At 39.8% G+C, this 14,866-nt stretch overlaps 1 protein-coding gene across 2 annotated transcripts in view; it reads right to left on the reverse strand.

Moving 5' to 3' along the window:
• LOC132568255 (cytoplasmic FMR1-interacting protein 1) overlaps positions 1-14,866 on the reverse strand; it is a 67,332-nt gene that overhangs the window by 34,128 nt on the left and 18,338 nt on the right. The window contains exons 7-16 of one of the 2 annotated variants that reach the window (XM_060233882.1): positions 12,968-13,064; positions 12,096-12,224; positions 9,731-9,835; positions 9,462-9,553; positions 7,973-8,090; positions 6,981-7,103; positions 5,223-5,348; positions 4,935-5,101; positions 3,823-3,970; positions 552-699 (exon numbers count right to left, since the gene is read on the reverse strand). In XM_060233882.1, coding sequence (XP_060089865.1) covers positions 552-699; positions 3,823-3,970; positions 4,935-5,101; positions 5,223-5,348; positions 6,981-7,103; positions 7,973-8,090; positions 9,462-9,553; positions 9,731-9,835; positions 12,096-12,224; positions 12,968-13,064 — 1,253 coding nt within the window. Of the gene's footprint in view, positions 1-166; positions 321-551; positions 700-3,822; positions 3,971-4,934; positions 5,102-5,222; positions 5,349-6,980; positions 7,104-7,972; positions 8,091-9,461; positions 9,554-9,730; positions 9,836-12,095; positions 12,225-12,967; positions 13,065-14,866 lie in introns of both variants that reach the window. The other variant, XM_060233881.1, reaches the window with a different exon arrangement.

The raw sequence follows: 14,866 nt of genomic DNA on the forward strand, positions 1-14,866 counted from the left end.
CCGGCAACTAGTTCCTGACAACAGCCACAGATATCAGGCTGCTTTGTTCTGAAAGACCAACATTTTAAATCAAGTAAAATGCACAAAAATCGGAAACATTTTCCCAGGTCACGTTAGAGGTGTTAGGACATGCTGAAGCTAGACACTAATCATCTACAAATCTTACCACTGAAATTTATCAAATGTGTGTAGAAGAAAGACTCTCGATGGAATTTTTCTATGTCCAATATGGTGGGCCCCTCAAGGCTACTTCTCAAGGTTTTCTTGGAACCACTTTTGTCAGCAATGAGGGACTCTAACATGGTTCTCACCATGTAAAGCTGCGTTATTAAACAGAACATTCATGACAAAGGGAAAAACACATGGCACATTAGTCGAACGTCACTAAAACATGCTGTCAAAGAAAGACTGCTCCACTACAAGCTGAAACCGGGTAAGGATGCTTAGAGGTTACAAATTTGAGGAAGAAAGGACTAAATAAAAGCACCACTGTTTGAAGGAGAACAGTTCATGTCAACCACTTTACTTAAAAATAAGAAGTAATGCCTTACCACCAAAATTTAAAAGAGGGGGATAGATGTAGGACTGCCTCAGAAACTTGTTTATCACATGCAATAACTTTTCCATTCCCAGAGATCTGAGCTGCTTCAACAGCTCAGCAGAGTTTAAGGACTCTGTCATAGACCGAACCATGAAGAGCTAAAACCAACAGAGAAGGAAGAGGCAAGGGGGAGAGAATCTGTTAATAAAAAAACACAAGGGTAAATAAGAAAAGGAGACGAACACAAAACCAGGGAAAATATCTATTAGTATGTTAAGACAGAAGAAGCAAGACAATGAAGACTGAAGAAATCTAATTAACATATAACAAACACAGGTTCTTTTATTGTGTCTATTCATTTTGTTAAGGCTCAGAATGCTGCCTTTAAGAGAACAGCAGCATTCAGACATCACGACAAACTGCAATTAAACTCTGACTGCACATGAACACAGCTTGTTGCTGTGTCCGCACCACTTGCTCCTCCTACGTCCCTTTAGGCACAGAGCTTGATACAAAGCTTCTCAATCTGATCACGCTCCAATTCACTGTAGCATCCAAAAGCAGGCATTTCAGTGAATTTAATTTTGTTTACTGTACTCAAGCCAGGATTCTAAACTGGAACTCAATCAAGATTTAGCAGTACAGGCTGATTGCAGCAAAACCTCAGTTTACTGAGGTGCCTGCATATGGACATCATGGTGAACTGAAGTTTGAACAAACCAGGTTTGGCATAAATCTCCTCACACAAGGAAGGAGTAAGTGATGCACGTAAGAACACCAATCAGCTGTGTTTGTGCAAGGCCGGAGTTCAACTGTTGCTTGCTGTGACATCTGAATGCAGCCAATTTCATTTGTTCTCTGTATTACCTCAGATCACAGGTAAAACCCACCTGAAGCTACCACTAAAACTCTCACCAAAATTCCACAGGAGTTTGTACTGATTTTTTTTTAATGGCCTTCAAACATTTCACAAAGGTTTATAGTTTCAAAACAACAATACATTTCTGAGGAACTACCACAGCAGAGGTGCTACAATTTTAACACAGAAAATATAACTGTATGAACCTCTGGCTCACAGTAGAAGTATTCCAAAAGTGCGGTTTGAAAGGCCATCTCTCAAAATGAATAGGTTATATGACTCAGAATAAAGGAAGAACTAAAGAAACAAAAAAAGCAAACAAACTACTTGCCATGAAAAGTGGAATAAAGCCCGAGAGCCCAGAGAGTTAGGTTAGGTGCTCTCAGGGATTTAAATGCACTCAACAGGATTACACGTCTTTCAAACAGCAGCCCACCTCCTCTGTCAAAAATTATGAACAGCTTTGGAAACTGTATTTCAAAAGGGAAAATGCTGTTGTGGGCCATGGGAGGCTAAAGCTCAAGAACAAATGCAAAGATGTAGTAAGTTTATGGTCCTAATCACATATGGGTTTTTTTGGGGAGGGGTGGTGGTGGTTTAGACTATGGATTTCAAACTCATTACAATATTTCCATTTAGCATATAAAAGGTTTTCTCTGTTTGTGGGGAGGTTAATATCTAACAAATTTCTTTAACAGACATTACAATTATGATAGAGTTATCCTAATCCTGGAATTATTTCAGAAAAAATAAAATTTATTTTATTTAATTTATACCCTGCCCTTTCCCACAAGTGGGCTCAGGGCAGCTTACACTATAAAAACCCATCAACAATAAAAACAATAGATGACACAACAGATAGTAACAAGAATCCATGCATCACGGCAGGCAAAAAAATAGGTGCACCAGAAAACTCCTGTGCCCAATTAATACCTAGGGCCATGAGCAGAGGAGGCCAGAATAGCTGATTTTCCATTGCCTCAGACAAAAGCCTGGTGGAATAACTCCATTTTAGAAGCCTTGCAGAATTGAAGCAAGTCCCACAGGGCCCTGATTTCAAGTGGAAGCATGTTCCACCAGGCTGAGGCAAGAGCCAAAAAAACCCCTTGCCTTGGTTGAGGCTACGTGAACGTCCCTCAAGCCAGGAACTACTAGGAGGTGCTCGCTGGAAAAGTGTTTTAAAAAATTAGGAGAAAATATGTTAATTGACAAATTAAGCCTTTAGCTTGGACCTTGCCTAGAATTTCCATGGGCACTGGAAAGGTGATTTTTTCCACAAATTTTCCCCTTCAAAAGCAGCCTAAAAAACCTTTTCCCCCCCCGCCCCCAATGCTGCAGTTGAAGAATGAGAAACCCCCAGGAACAATCTGGGGGAAATCAGAGCTTTTCTGCTCGAAGGGAGAACTGACAAAAATAGTGTCCATCTTTGGTGGAATCAAAGCCCCTAACTATACAGCTTCACATCCCTTTTCTACAAAATTAGGCATAATTCTGTTTCATTTATATACAGCTGAACAAGAGCAGCTGTCCAACTTTATCCCTTAAAATGGTAAATGCAGAGTTAAAGAGGTAGATATGACATCTTATTACAGTGAGAACTTTGTCACTGGGCATTCGGGGGGGGGGGGGGGAAGAGGAGTTGCTAGTTAAGCAAATGGGCCAGATGCTGTGACCTTTCTCCTTCCCAGATGACTCCATGATTTCTAACTCCCACCCCAGTGGGAATGCCATAGCAACAGTTGCCATGCCTGCGAGGACCCTCCCTCTAAAACACAGGGCCATCTTACACAGCAGGTAGACAAGAGGGAAAGCTGCCTGACAGCCCTTCAGCAGGGCTAGCTGTCCACCACTCAAGGCAGGATGCGGGAAAAGGAGACACTCTTGGATGCTATCAGGAGGAACAGCAATACAGAAGCTCAGTAATGGCCAGAGACATCGATGGCTGGTTGGTGAGACAGGAGCAGGGCACACACATGCCCAAAGACACAAGCATATCAGGTCTGAGGGAGATGCTTCCCTCAGGACAATGCCAGTTAACTGAGCATTAAGGATTATCAAGTGCCACATAACAAAGCATTTACTGTATACAGGATTAAGGTTCCTGTAAAAGAGCTTCACAAGTAAACAGCAAAGAAAGGATATAACAGAAAAGCCTATCACAACAAGGGACACAAATGAATCAGAAATACAGATAACCAAATCACTAAGAGACTGCTGGAACAGAGGCATTCCAGGGGACAGAAACACATGTGAAAGAGTAATCAGTGCTGAAAATTAAAGTGACGGCACCCCCTACAAGATTTTTGACTAATCCAGATTTACACAGGATTTGTAACACTAATCTTTTTAAATGGGTTCATTCTGCAATAATTCCTGTGTCAGTCAGTGACATACATATCAGAATAAGGATATAAAGAATTACCTGAGTACTGGAGGGCCCCACTGCTCGCCTTGGGACTTTGACATCAAAGCCACTTTTTGGATCTTTCTCTCCCCTCAATGCTGGATCATTAAATGGTTCATGCCCACCTTCCCAGTCACAAACTGTCTTTCTGATAGCCTGGAGAACACTAGCCATGATCCAAAATGTGTGAGTTAGTTTCTGAACTCTTCCTTCAGAGTCACTCTTCCTTCATGGTTGAACACAGCTTTCCAAATGCATTCCAACAAAGCTTAAAGAAATCACACTGGGAATGCACTTAGTTTTCAATCAATGTATTAGGTAATCCAAAGAGTTCAGACATCCAAAGCTTCTAAGCCTGGGAGCTTCTAATTTTATTTCATTAGAAACAGCAGTTTATGCTAACAACAACTCTATGAATATTGATGCTAGCTTTGAAAATACAAGCCTGTATGGGTATATACTGCAATGCAACAAAATAAGACCCTCTACAAGATAAACTCATTAGTTTTCTTTTAAGAAATCCAGAAAATTTCATTTCTGTGAGATGAATTTCCAATATCATTGCTAAGCATGCAAGCCACAAAACAAAACACCAAAACCCTCTGGTGAGTTAATGCAAAGCATCATCTCCTTTCTCTCACTGTCTCTGTAGAGTCCTAGAAAATTTTAAGAACAGCTTGAATCCAGTATACTGCATGGCCCAGTACCCATCTAATTCCAGTTTGCAGCCCAAGCAATTGCAATAGGTCTTTATGAAGAATAATGCACATAACTCTGAATCTAGAAGGAAACATCAGCTTTAACTAGTTGTCTCTGACAGCCTTGCACCACTGGTGGGCCATATTGTGACTCCATATATATCTCAGATTTGCCCAGACTGGGCCATATTGTGAATCCATATATATCTCAGATTTGCCCTGCACTGGCTGTGGAGAATGTTGTTGCATCTGTGCAGGAGGACTGCTGAATTCCATGCAAACATTATTCCCAGGGTTTGTTTTGGAGAAGCCATGATGGTTATATTGGATTATAACCATCATTATAACCTTGTGGCCTCTCTAACCATTTACTCTAAGTCTGAAAGAGAAAAACAAAAACACTGAATAGCATGAGAAAATGGCAGCCACCACCTTTGAATAACATTCTTCTTCTTTTTGATAGCTTGTCTCAATGGTTCTCTAAGTGTAATTTGAGCAAAGTCCTGGAGAGCAGCATAGATAGTATGACGAATAGCATGATTGAAGACACTTTCCATCCTGCCCATCAACACCTGGAGACCTTTGATCATTGCAATAACCTGTGTGGATAAATGGAATTATTCTGTATAATAAAACTAACAGAAATCGGGGGGGGGGGGCGGGAGCAAGAGGAAAGTAAGAGAACCTCAGCTTCTACAGAAGATTTATTTTTGGTTTTACCTCAACAAGAGCAAACTTTTCTTCACTGGTATAATTGTATCTTGTTGCTCTTTCATACTCTTCTGCATTGTCTGGACAATCTTTGTTAGAGTATTTGTCAGTTGGATGTACTAGTTTCCATGAATACTGCAAATGACAGACACAATACAATGGTAGCATTGGACTAACAGAATCATGCTGTGGAAAAAAATTAGCAAGACTTCCCATTTTTTATAAAAGTTTGAATGACTGTTTCTACTCTCTTGTGTCTCTGGAATGACAACTGTGGGTACTATATAATTTACTAGAATCCCCAAAACAAACTATATTCTCCAGTCCAGAAGTGCATATCCTACCCATACAAGCAGACTGCTGCAGGTACAGTCAAGACGGATGATAATTTGTATCACAATGGTAATCTGAATCTGGGTCCCATGGAAAGGACTGAACACTGCTGCACATGACTGACTATAGCTAAACTGGGACCTCTGTCTAAGAATACAAAATTTAATAGAACCAAGACAAATATACAGCGTAGTGACATAGCATTCAAAGGGCTACAAACCTAAAAATGTAAATGTAAGTATGTTTGTTCAATTACTTGCTAGATTGATTTAATTTAATTTATGCACTGCTTAATGCAAATGCTCAAAACTAACAAAAATGCACTTAAGAAAATGTGTGTTAACTATTATTATGATTAGTCCATAGTCCTCTCATAACAGCAAATGAGATGAATTTGTCAAAATTATCACAAGAAAGGTGATTTGAGAATGTGTCCCTTAGGGCTGGTTCTACTATACAGCTACCTCATGGAAGTATCCAGAAATGTTTCCATATGGCAGTTTTACTGTTCAAGGTTCATTCACTATGCACACTGCACTATCACAGGGAACCCGTGGTGCTGAAAGGAACCCTCTCACATGATTCCTCTATTAAAGGCTGTTGCACATGATGCCCAGGGGATGGAACCTCTGCCGCACAGACTAATTCCCAATGACCTTCACACAGGCACCATTAGGACATAAGAATCTATCCTGGGCCTTGCATTTTGTATTATTCATTTTAAAGAGGAAGGTCGGCAACAAAGAAGTTAGTATAGTCAAGGCTGACTGTCACTTTGATTGATAAAAAAAATTTCTTCACCATCTTCATATATGACTATTAGTCAGATGCCCTACATGAAAGAACTACCAAGCCTATTAAAAATAAATCAGATCTTATCCTTCACTCATCCAAATGAGACTAGAAATAAGGCATGAGATAGAAAACAAGAATATAAAATCTAAGTACTACTGGTAATAAACAGCTCCTTGCTGTTTCATCTCCTCCTCAATCCAGCCAAGAGCCCTTTTTTGTGCCCCCAATTTTGCAGAATGGTCTGCCTGAGGAGATCAGAAGGGCACCATTTTTGATTATTTTTTTTAAAAAGAGGGAAAAGCTGTTTTGTTTCAGACTGAATATCTATGAAGTGGGGCTGTTACCTATGGCCCTGTTTATGAAAAGGGTAAGAAAAATTTAAATAAATGAATAAATGAATGAATGGAAAAGACTATTATTCAGTTGCATTTGACCTGGTTAGCCAGAATTTTTATTGTTGATTGTTTATAGCAATAATGCTGACTATTTAAACCACTGTTATTAATGTCTGCTGGAACATCTTTTACAAGCTCTTTTGGGCCACACAGGGGACAGGCAGGATATAAATATTTTAAAACATAATAAATGAATAGATCACAAAACATTTATCTCCAGCCTCTCATCTGTCCTCCCACGTACCACTTCCATAACATGAGCGCTCCACTGAGACAAAAGTTGTAGGCCTTGGAGAGAAAGATCAAAGAGTTTTCGATATTCTGCATCTGTTTTTTGAGCTTCCTGGCGACCTGATCCAGTCACCACCTGGAATGAAAACATGGCTGTTAATACATTTAAAAAAAAACAAAAAACACCTTAAGTATTTGTTCCACAGTGTAAGCAGCTAGCTTTTTCAGCTTCAATAAGAATGCCAAAGCGTGAGGAGGCCAAATTTTCACACTACCACAGTCAAGGTGAATGCTGGTTTCCTATAAAGCAGTTTCTGGCTACTTCAGCAAGTGTAGTCCTAGCCAGATATTATATAATTTTACCCTATACCTCCTTTGCATGGGAAATGTTGCCCTGCCTACAAGGTTCCCTCAGAAGTGGAGGAATACTGCTATGGTTATATACTGAGTGAATTTTAATTTATGATGAATAAGCATCTAAATATGTTTGGTGTCTTCTTTTTTCCCCAAGCAATACTGGTTGTTAAGCTAGTTATTCACTGAAGTCCTACCCCTTTCTGGGGTAGGGAGGAAAAGAAAGGGCTGATGTTTATTTAGAGATAAGAGAAATACATTCAGTAGATGTACAGAAGTATTCTTACTTCACACATTCCAGAGCTCAGGCTTACCATGGAAAATACATTCAGAGAGCTGGGTGTGTGTGATAAAATTAAATTTGCTTTTCTAGACTAATTATTAAGACAAATAAACAGACTTCAACCTAGATAAAAAAAAGAATCAGCCTGTGATTTTTAAAAAAACATCCTATTTAAAAAGCAGGATTTATTAAAAAAACTGAGTAAGAAGCACTTCATTGAACATTCTGCTGATACCACACCAATGTAACAGTTTCTTGAACCAAGAAGCCCAAGAACATTTCCAGTTCCTCTTTCCAGTGTAAGAGTTTGCCTGCATATAAAGCCTGCCAACACCCAAAGAGGAAGCACACTGCTTCAGCTCACACACCTCACTATTGCTGTAACGGGCCAGTTCTGAAATAAAGCGCATGTGATCTTCTCTGATCTGGATCATCTGTTCACAGATGTTGTACTGAGGACTACTGCTGGAAGATGTGCATGTCCATCTACAACAAAAAGAGAGGGTAGAAAAAAGATGTGACATCTTTCTTTATGCAAAAACTACCGTTTGTGGCACTAAGCTCTCTCCTACCTCCTCAAATCTCCGCACTTTCTGACTGGAGAGCAGGTACACAGCACTCACAACAAACTACTTTCTCCCAGACACCCATTAAACCCCCAGATTTCTATAAGACAGCAAATGAGACTGCATAGCTGCCACAGTCCCTCTCTTCTTTCTCCTGTAACGTTTTCTCAACTATGTGGTGATAGCCCAACAGGTGGTCTGCAGGTATCTTGCTTCAAGTATATGAAAGCTAAGGAGGTGTGGAACTGAACAGGTAACAAGATGACCCATGTAACTGCAGGGCATAAATATAATCAGTATACTTGAGGCTGAAGTAGTGAAGGAAGATGAGACATAATATTGCAACTTTCCTGTCCTCACAAAGAGAAACCAATGAAGTAAAGTGGCAGTCAGCAACATGGTGATGTGATGCCCATGTCTGAATTTCACCAGGGCAGAGAAGAGGAAGGGATATGAGGGTGATACTTTCAGGAGAAGCTGAATGAAACCTTATTTAGGCCTCGTTTCAGCTTAAATTTCATAATTTTCAATCCTTATTGCTAGGCATGACTTGTAGCCTTTCAGAAGGTACAAAAACATCTAAGACTGCACCAAAAAACCCATGAATTTATGAAGGTTTGAAAAAAACCCAGTCCTTATATGTTGTAATCTGCCCTGAGACCACTTGTGGGGAGGGCGAAATTTAAACTAGCAGAAATAAACAAACAAACAAAACATCAAACCAGGAATGAAAAATTCTGTTCCTGCCTGTTGTACAATGTGCAGCGTTTCTCAGACCATGTGCTCTGTCACAGTTTTACAAACAAAAAAGAAATAAGATCATTTATTTGCCTCTAATGCAGTACATGAAAACCTTCACTGCAGACATCAGGACTTCCCATCTTGAACAAAATCCCCAAAACCTTACATGTTTCAGAGTGGAGGGGAAGCATTAAAACCTGCAATCCTCCTAAGCACATTTAGTAGAAAGCACTTCCCATGAAGGTCAGTGGTATTTAACTCTAGGGTAAATGTATAGACTAGGACTGCAAAAAGTCAGACCAGAAGGCAGCTTTTCTAGATGGAGTTACTGGCCCCAATATATGCATATTTCTACACTTAGGTCTTGTTTAGTCAGTGCAACACATGACCAGCTGCCAAGATGAGATGCATGGTAAAAGGGTTACAAAGCATTCACGCACCTCCATACACCCATGCCCACCTTAATTTTCTTTCTTTAAACAATCTACAGAAAGGATGAAAAATTATTCCCTTGCCCTTGCCAAAGCAAACTTTTGCTTGTCAATCTTACCGGGATTTGTTCTCTTCATAGTGGGCACTAGTCTTGATGTATCTTGCCAGTTCAATCTGCATGTCACCAAACAGGGGAACTACCTGCAGCTGCTATACTCAAGAAAGAAAACAACATTAAGCAAATGTATCAGTATCTTAGTACCCACACATTCTGATCCCCTCCCCCACTGCACAAACACTACAGTTAAAAATTCAATAATCTGTCTCTAAAGGTTAATTACAGCCTGTGAGGTACTCAACACATATAACCTCTCATTCTAAACCAACCTTAAAAAATTTGTCTATCTTGGTCAGATTTATCCTTTTCTTGGCATCCAGCTTATAGATGTTACTGACACTGCCATCCATTAGGTATAAACCGAAGCCCATTACCTGAAAAATGAAAAAAACCACAAATTGTGAGTCAATCTAAGGGTTAAGTGATAAGCATAAAAAGTGTTTAGTTTGCAGACAAGACAAACTCCTGTAAATGGCTCAAATCCATAAGGTTTTCAAAACAGAAGATATAAGCTTCATAAATAGGATTTATATTCATAATTGCTTCATTGTACTGCATTCAATCTGATTATATACACTGTACCTTCATTGTATTAAGTCTATGTTGTCAGGAATTGATGCACATAAGTCTACCCATAAGTCCCAAGAAAGTCTAGACCAATTATAAATTGAGACTACTCTCTCGCCCCACAATCCCAAAGCTTCCAGGTAGGCCCAACTAGTGCCTACCACTTCTTCCCACTCCAAGTTTCAAAGCAATTCACATAAAATCATTCCACTGTGCATCATCAAACAAAGGTGCCAGAAGAGCCCAGCCCACATGGAGCAGAACAGTTCAAAAATATATTAATGGTTCCAACCAGAACAGGAGAATATTTCTTACTGATCCATTATGTAGCAACGGTTCAGACCCTGACCAAAATCCCAGAGGACACCAGATTTCCAAGAGAAATTTTAGAATGGTCTGTAGATACAACCATCTACAATTTCCTCAAAGTGATCCTTTCTGAAGCTTATACAGAATTCCCAAAGCACTCTTTAAACTCACAAAATCCTGGAGGGCATTGCCAGTTTTCAAGGAAGGAAAAAACAGCATACAAATATTGCCAAAAGGTCTTAAACAGGTGTTTCCAACTCATGGTAGGGGATTTGAAAATGAGTATGGATTGCTTCATAAGGATCTTCTGAAACACTTTGAAAAGTACATGTATATGCTCAACAGCCTTCCAGGGCTAACGGAAGGGTGAACTCCCTGCCCCAATAAGCAAAACTGAAGAACCAGAACAGAAAATCATAACCTCCCTGATATTACTATGTTTTAAACACACACAATCAACAGTGAGGGCATGGCCTTTAAAATTCATTTTTTCAACTTAAAATAGTTAATGTATCATACTTGGAAGTTCAGAAATAGGTAAATTACAAAATTACTTTTAAAATATTAATCCACTTTTTATATTCCCAATAACTGACATCATGCCTAGGATTACAAAAGTGACAATCAGGATTTTATAAATTGGATGGAGGAACCATGACTTGATAAGAGAGCATCCACTCTTCATGCAGAAGGGCCCAAGTTCAATTAGTTTGCAGATGATGTGAAAGACCTTCACCTGAGACCGTAAAGGACCTCTGCTAGTCTGAGTAGAGGATACTGAGCTTCATGGAGAAGTGGTCTGATTCGGTACAAGATAGCTTTCCCACCCTTTCTATTTCCCCAGCAACCCTGAGATCACAAAAATCCTGACAGAGGAGCTTCTGGGACCCATTTGCACAAAAAGCCACACAGTCTGGGATGAGGGTCACTTTAGTAAAAGTGAGCCAGTGAAATCCTCCTCTTCCACCAGTTGTTTCTGATGACAAAAGAAACTGTTGCCTGAAGAATGTGGGGGTGATTTCACAGGTCCCCCTCCTCACTGCAGCTCTGTGATCCATACAGTTTTTTTGTCCATGCTGAACCTGCAACCTCCAGCATCAGCTTTTTGGAGCTTCTGGGAAGGTGCTGGGGAAAGGTGGAAGCAGCAAAGATCCATCTCCACAAGAACTCTGCACTTGTGCCAAAGATCTAACCCAGTATGTTCAAAGATTGTCTTTTCATCTCTAAAATACAGAGATGTTGGTATTTAGGGGATAAATGCCCAACACTCTTAAAAGTAATGAGCTGTGATTTGATAGCTGTTGAATTTGCTTCCTTTTACAGCCTATAATTTTGATTTTGAGGTAGATTTAAAGATAAAAATTGTCTTTGCATAAATACATGACTCTTCTAACCTTTTTTTTTAAAAATAAAGTTTTCAAATTACTATATTCATTTATCTAACAGTCAAAGTAATTAATGGGTTCTGAGCAATTTGGTGCCACAAAGCATTCTACCTTTTACCGACTATGACAAAGAGACACAAAATTGCTCTAATTACATTGTGGCCTTTCTTCCCTTGATAAAAATGATTTTCATACATAAGAAGCTAACCCCATCCACCAACAAAAGGTAGGCTGTAAATCCTTCTAGAAGCATTCTAAATTGTCTGAGATGTTTGGCAAAGAAAGGTTAGCATTTCAGAAAAATATGCAATGTTTGCCAGCAGGGTTTTTCCCCCTTCATAATGTGGGAGTGTTTGCAAGGAACAAATCTTACTTTCAAGAGCATGTGCTTCTCACTAGGTGTTAGATACATTTTGTTTTCATAATAATCAATGCATAAATTCACAATGTCTGCAAGCAATTCTTCATATCCAGGAATCACCTCAAGTTGTTGCTGTAAAGACTGAAACAAAAATCAGTTAAACATTATATAACGTTTCCAGAAATATTAATGTATTTAATTCTCAACATAGCCCCATCTGCAGATACTTAAATCCACAAATCTGCGCCATGGAGAGGCAAGTGACATTTTCATACAAAGTTGGGGGACACCCCTAAGATTGCACTAAAATATGAACAGTTTTTTTTAAAAAATGGAGGAAGGGTTTAACCCCACCCCACACAGCAGAGAATAGTGCATTTGGGAGATAGAAATGGAGTTGAATCCGCCTGAGCAAGATAACCAGGGGCAGCAGTGACACTGCAGGCAAAAAATAGGATGAGAGCCATACTCAACCACTCCCTGCAGGGAGTGAGACAGGCAGAGAGTCAGAGTGAGTGGATACAGAGGCAGACAGAGTGTGGACAAGAGTGGGCAGTGTGAATCTCAGGTTCCTCGCTCCCCCTACCATTGCCAGGAAGGAAGAGCAGGAACCTCTACTTGAGCCAGGCCAGTGGAAGTGGTGACACTGCAGGCTGGCAGATGGCCAAGTGAACAAAGGGGGGGATGGGACTCTTTCCACAAGGTCTCACAGGTCCCTGGTTGTTAAGACATTGCACTGAGATGATTCTTAGCATACACAAAGAAATCTTTGTGTCTTTATTATTCTATTGCACATAAAATGCTAGGCACTGATCAAAACAGATAATGTCTCAATTCATAAAAAGTACAAGATGTAAATAGTCATTTAATACATAAGAACATACTTGCGTGATCTTGTTGTGATTAGCAAGGAACATGGAGAGGTTTTGAGATTCTTGGATAGACTGAGGATCGGCCATTTTTCGCAAAAACTGGGCAGCTCTTTAAAGAAAAGAGTGAAATTAAGTTCTGTGAGAACAATCATCAGTATTTCCTACATCACTGTTACGATGAATCTTTCAAGAAGGTCTTCATACTGCAATATCATTTCTAAGTCAGCTCTATAAATTAAGGATAATTTATGTAGTTTAGGAATTATCATCATTACTATAGGAAAAGCTCATTCAGCTCCATTAAGTCTCACTTCCAAGACTGGCCCTAACAAATGTTATGGCAGGGATAGCCACATGTGGTTCTTTCACATAAACTGTGTGGCTTTTAAAGTCCCCACTGGCCTGTTGGCTGGCTTGGAGAATGTATTTAAAGTTAAAGTTGCTTTCTCTCCACCTCTCCCTCCCCCATCTATTTGTCTGCCTGCCTGCTTTCCTTCCTTCCAGTTCTCAAACATCTGATGTTCATGTCTTGCGGCTCTCAAATATCTGACGTTTATTCTATGTGGCTCTTATGTTAAGCAAGTTTGGCTACCATTGTGTTATGGCAACAAGATGGGAAGAAGTTTCCAGTAGCAAATTCCTACCATATAAAGTAAATGTTTAGAAATCACACAAAATGCAACTACAGGCAGGATGGGTGGGCATCAATGAACTACTTTTCCTGCACCCAAGACAAATATAAAGTAATTCCTTGACTATTTTTCTCAGAACAACCACCTCTCCTCTTCAAAACACATTACTAATTGTACAGATCCATAAACATTCTCTCCTCGATACCTACCCTTGTTGCCTCTTCCTCTTTATTATTTGTGGGGCAATACCTGTCCTGTTTATTTTATATATCCACACTGAAGTTTTTAAAACATTTAACAAAAGACTACACTGCACTGTAGGCAAGGATCTATCTCAGGGCCCTCAATGAGATGCATCCTGCTACTTTTTCTGGCTTCTGTCAAGAGTTTTTCAAAATTGGGCAAGGCCAGGTGGGTCTTTTGCCCAGCAATTTTTCTGACTGGTCACTGGAAATGTGATTGGCAGGGCAGATTTTTAAAATAGTAGCTGCCACTACAGGAAAATAATCTTTGCTGCATGACTGAAGGGCTGCTGTGCATAAGCAAGGAAGTACTTTTATATCGTATGTTCATTTAAAAAGGCATCCTGTTAATCAGAGCTTCTACATGAAATGATGAAGCGTTACTATCAGAGTTATGCATAACCTAATTTCTGCGGTTGGTTACACTTCCTGCAGCAGCCATTTTGTAGTTGTGCCCACTGCCTTATATCAAAATTCCAAAGGTGCCCACAGGCTTAAAACAGCAGGGACCCCTTATCTCTTTCTTCCATTCTGTTATTACAGTGAAGTCACACAGGAAAAAGAGATATAAACAATATGGACTCAGTGAACTATGAAGTCAAACCTTGCAAACGAGTGCAGAGAAGCCTCCCAGACCTTGTGGCACCCCTGATGGGCCCAGATGCAAAAAAAAATCCTTATGTTTGACTAATTGTGATGTAGCATTTTCTTCAAAGCAGCTCTTTCTTCTGAAGCAGCTTTGCAAAAGCAACTCAGATGAGTATCAGTGTTATGCTGAATATAGTCTTGGTTTGGTTAGATTAGTGATTACTAACAGAGATCCTATGGAAATATGGAAACAACTAGCACCATCTTGTGGCCATAATGTCCTGTAATGCAGCTGTTTCATACATTAAGAAAACATACCTTGTTTCATAAGGGTTACACAGGAAGACTAGCAGCACAATTCAGAGGGGGGGGGCGGAAAGTCTTTTGGGAGCAGACGAGCCGCTACGTGGGCTCACGAAGGGTTTGCACCAATGTACGCCTGGCGCCGC

The sequence above is a fragment of the Heteronotia binoei genome, chromosome 3 (assembly GCF_032191835.1).
Source record: "Heteronotia binoei isolate CCM8104 ecotype False Entrance Well chromosome 3, APGP_CSIRO_Hbin_v1, whole genome shotgun sequence".
Classification (NCBI taxonomy): Eukaryota; Metazoa; Chordata; class Lepidosauria; order Squamata; family Gekkonidae; genus Heteronotia; species Heteronotia binoei.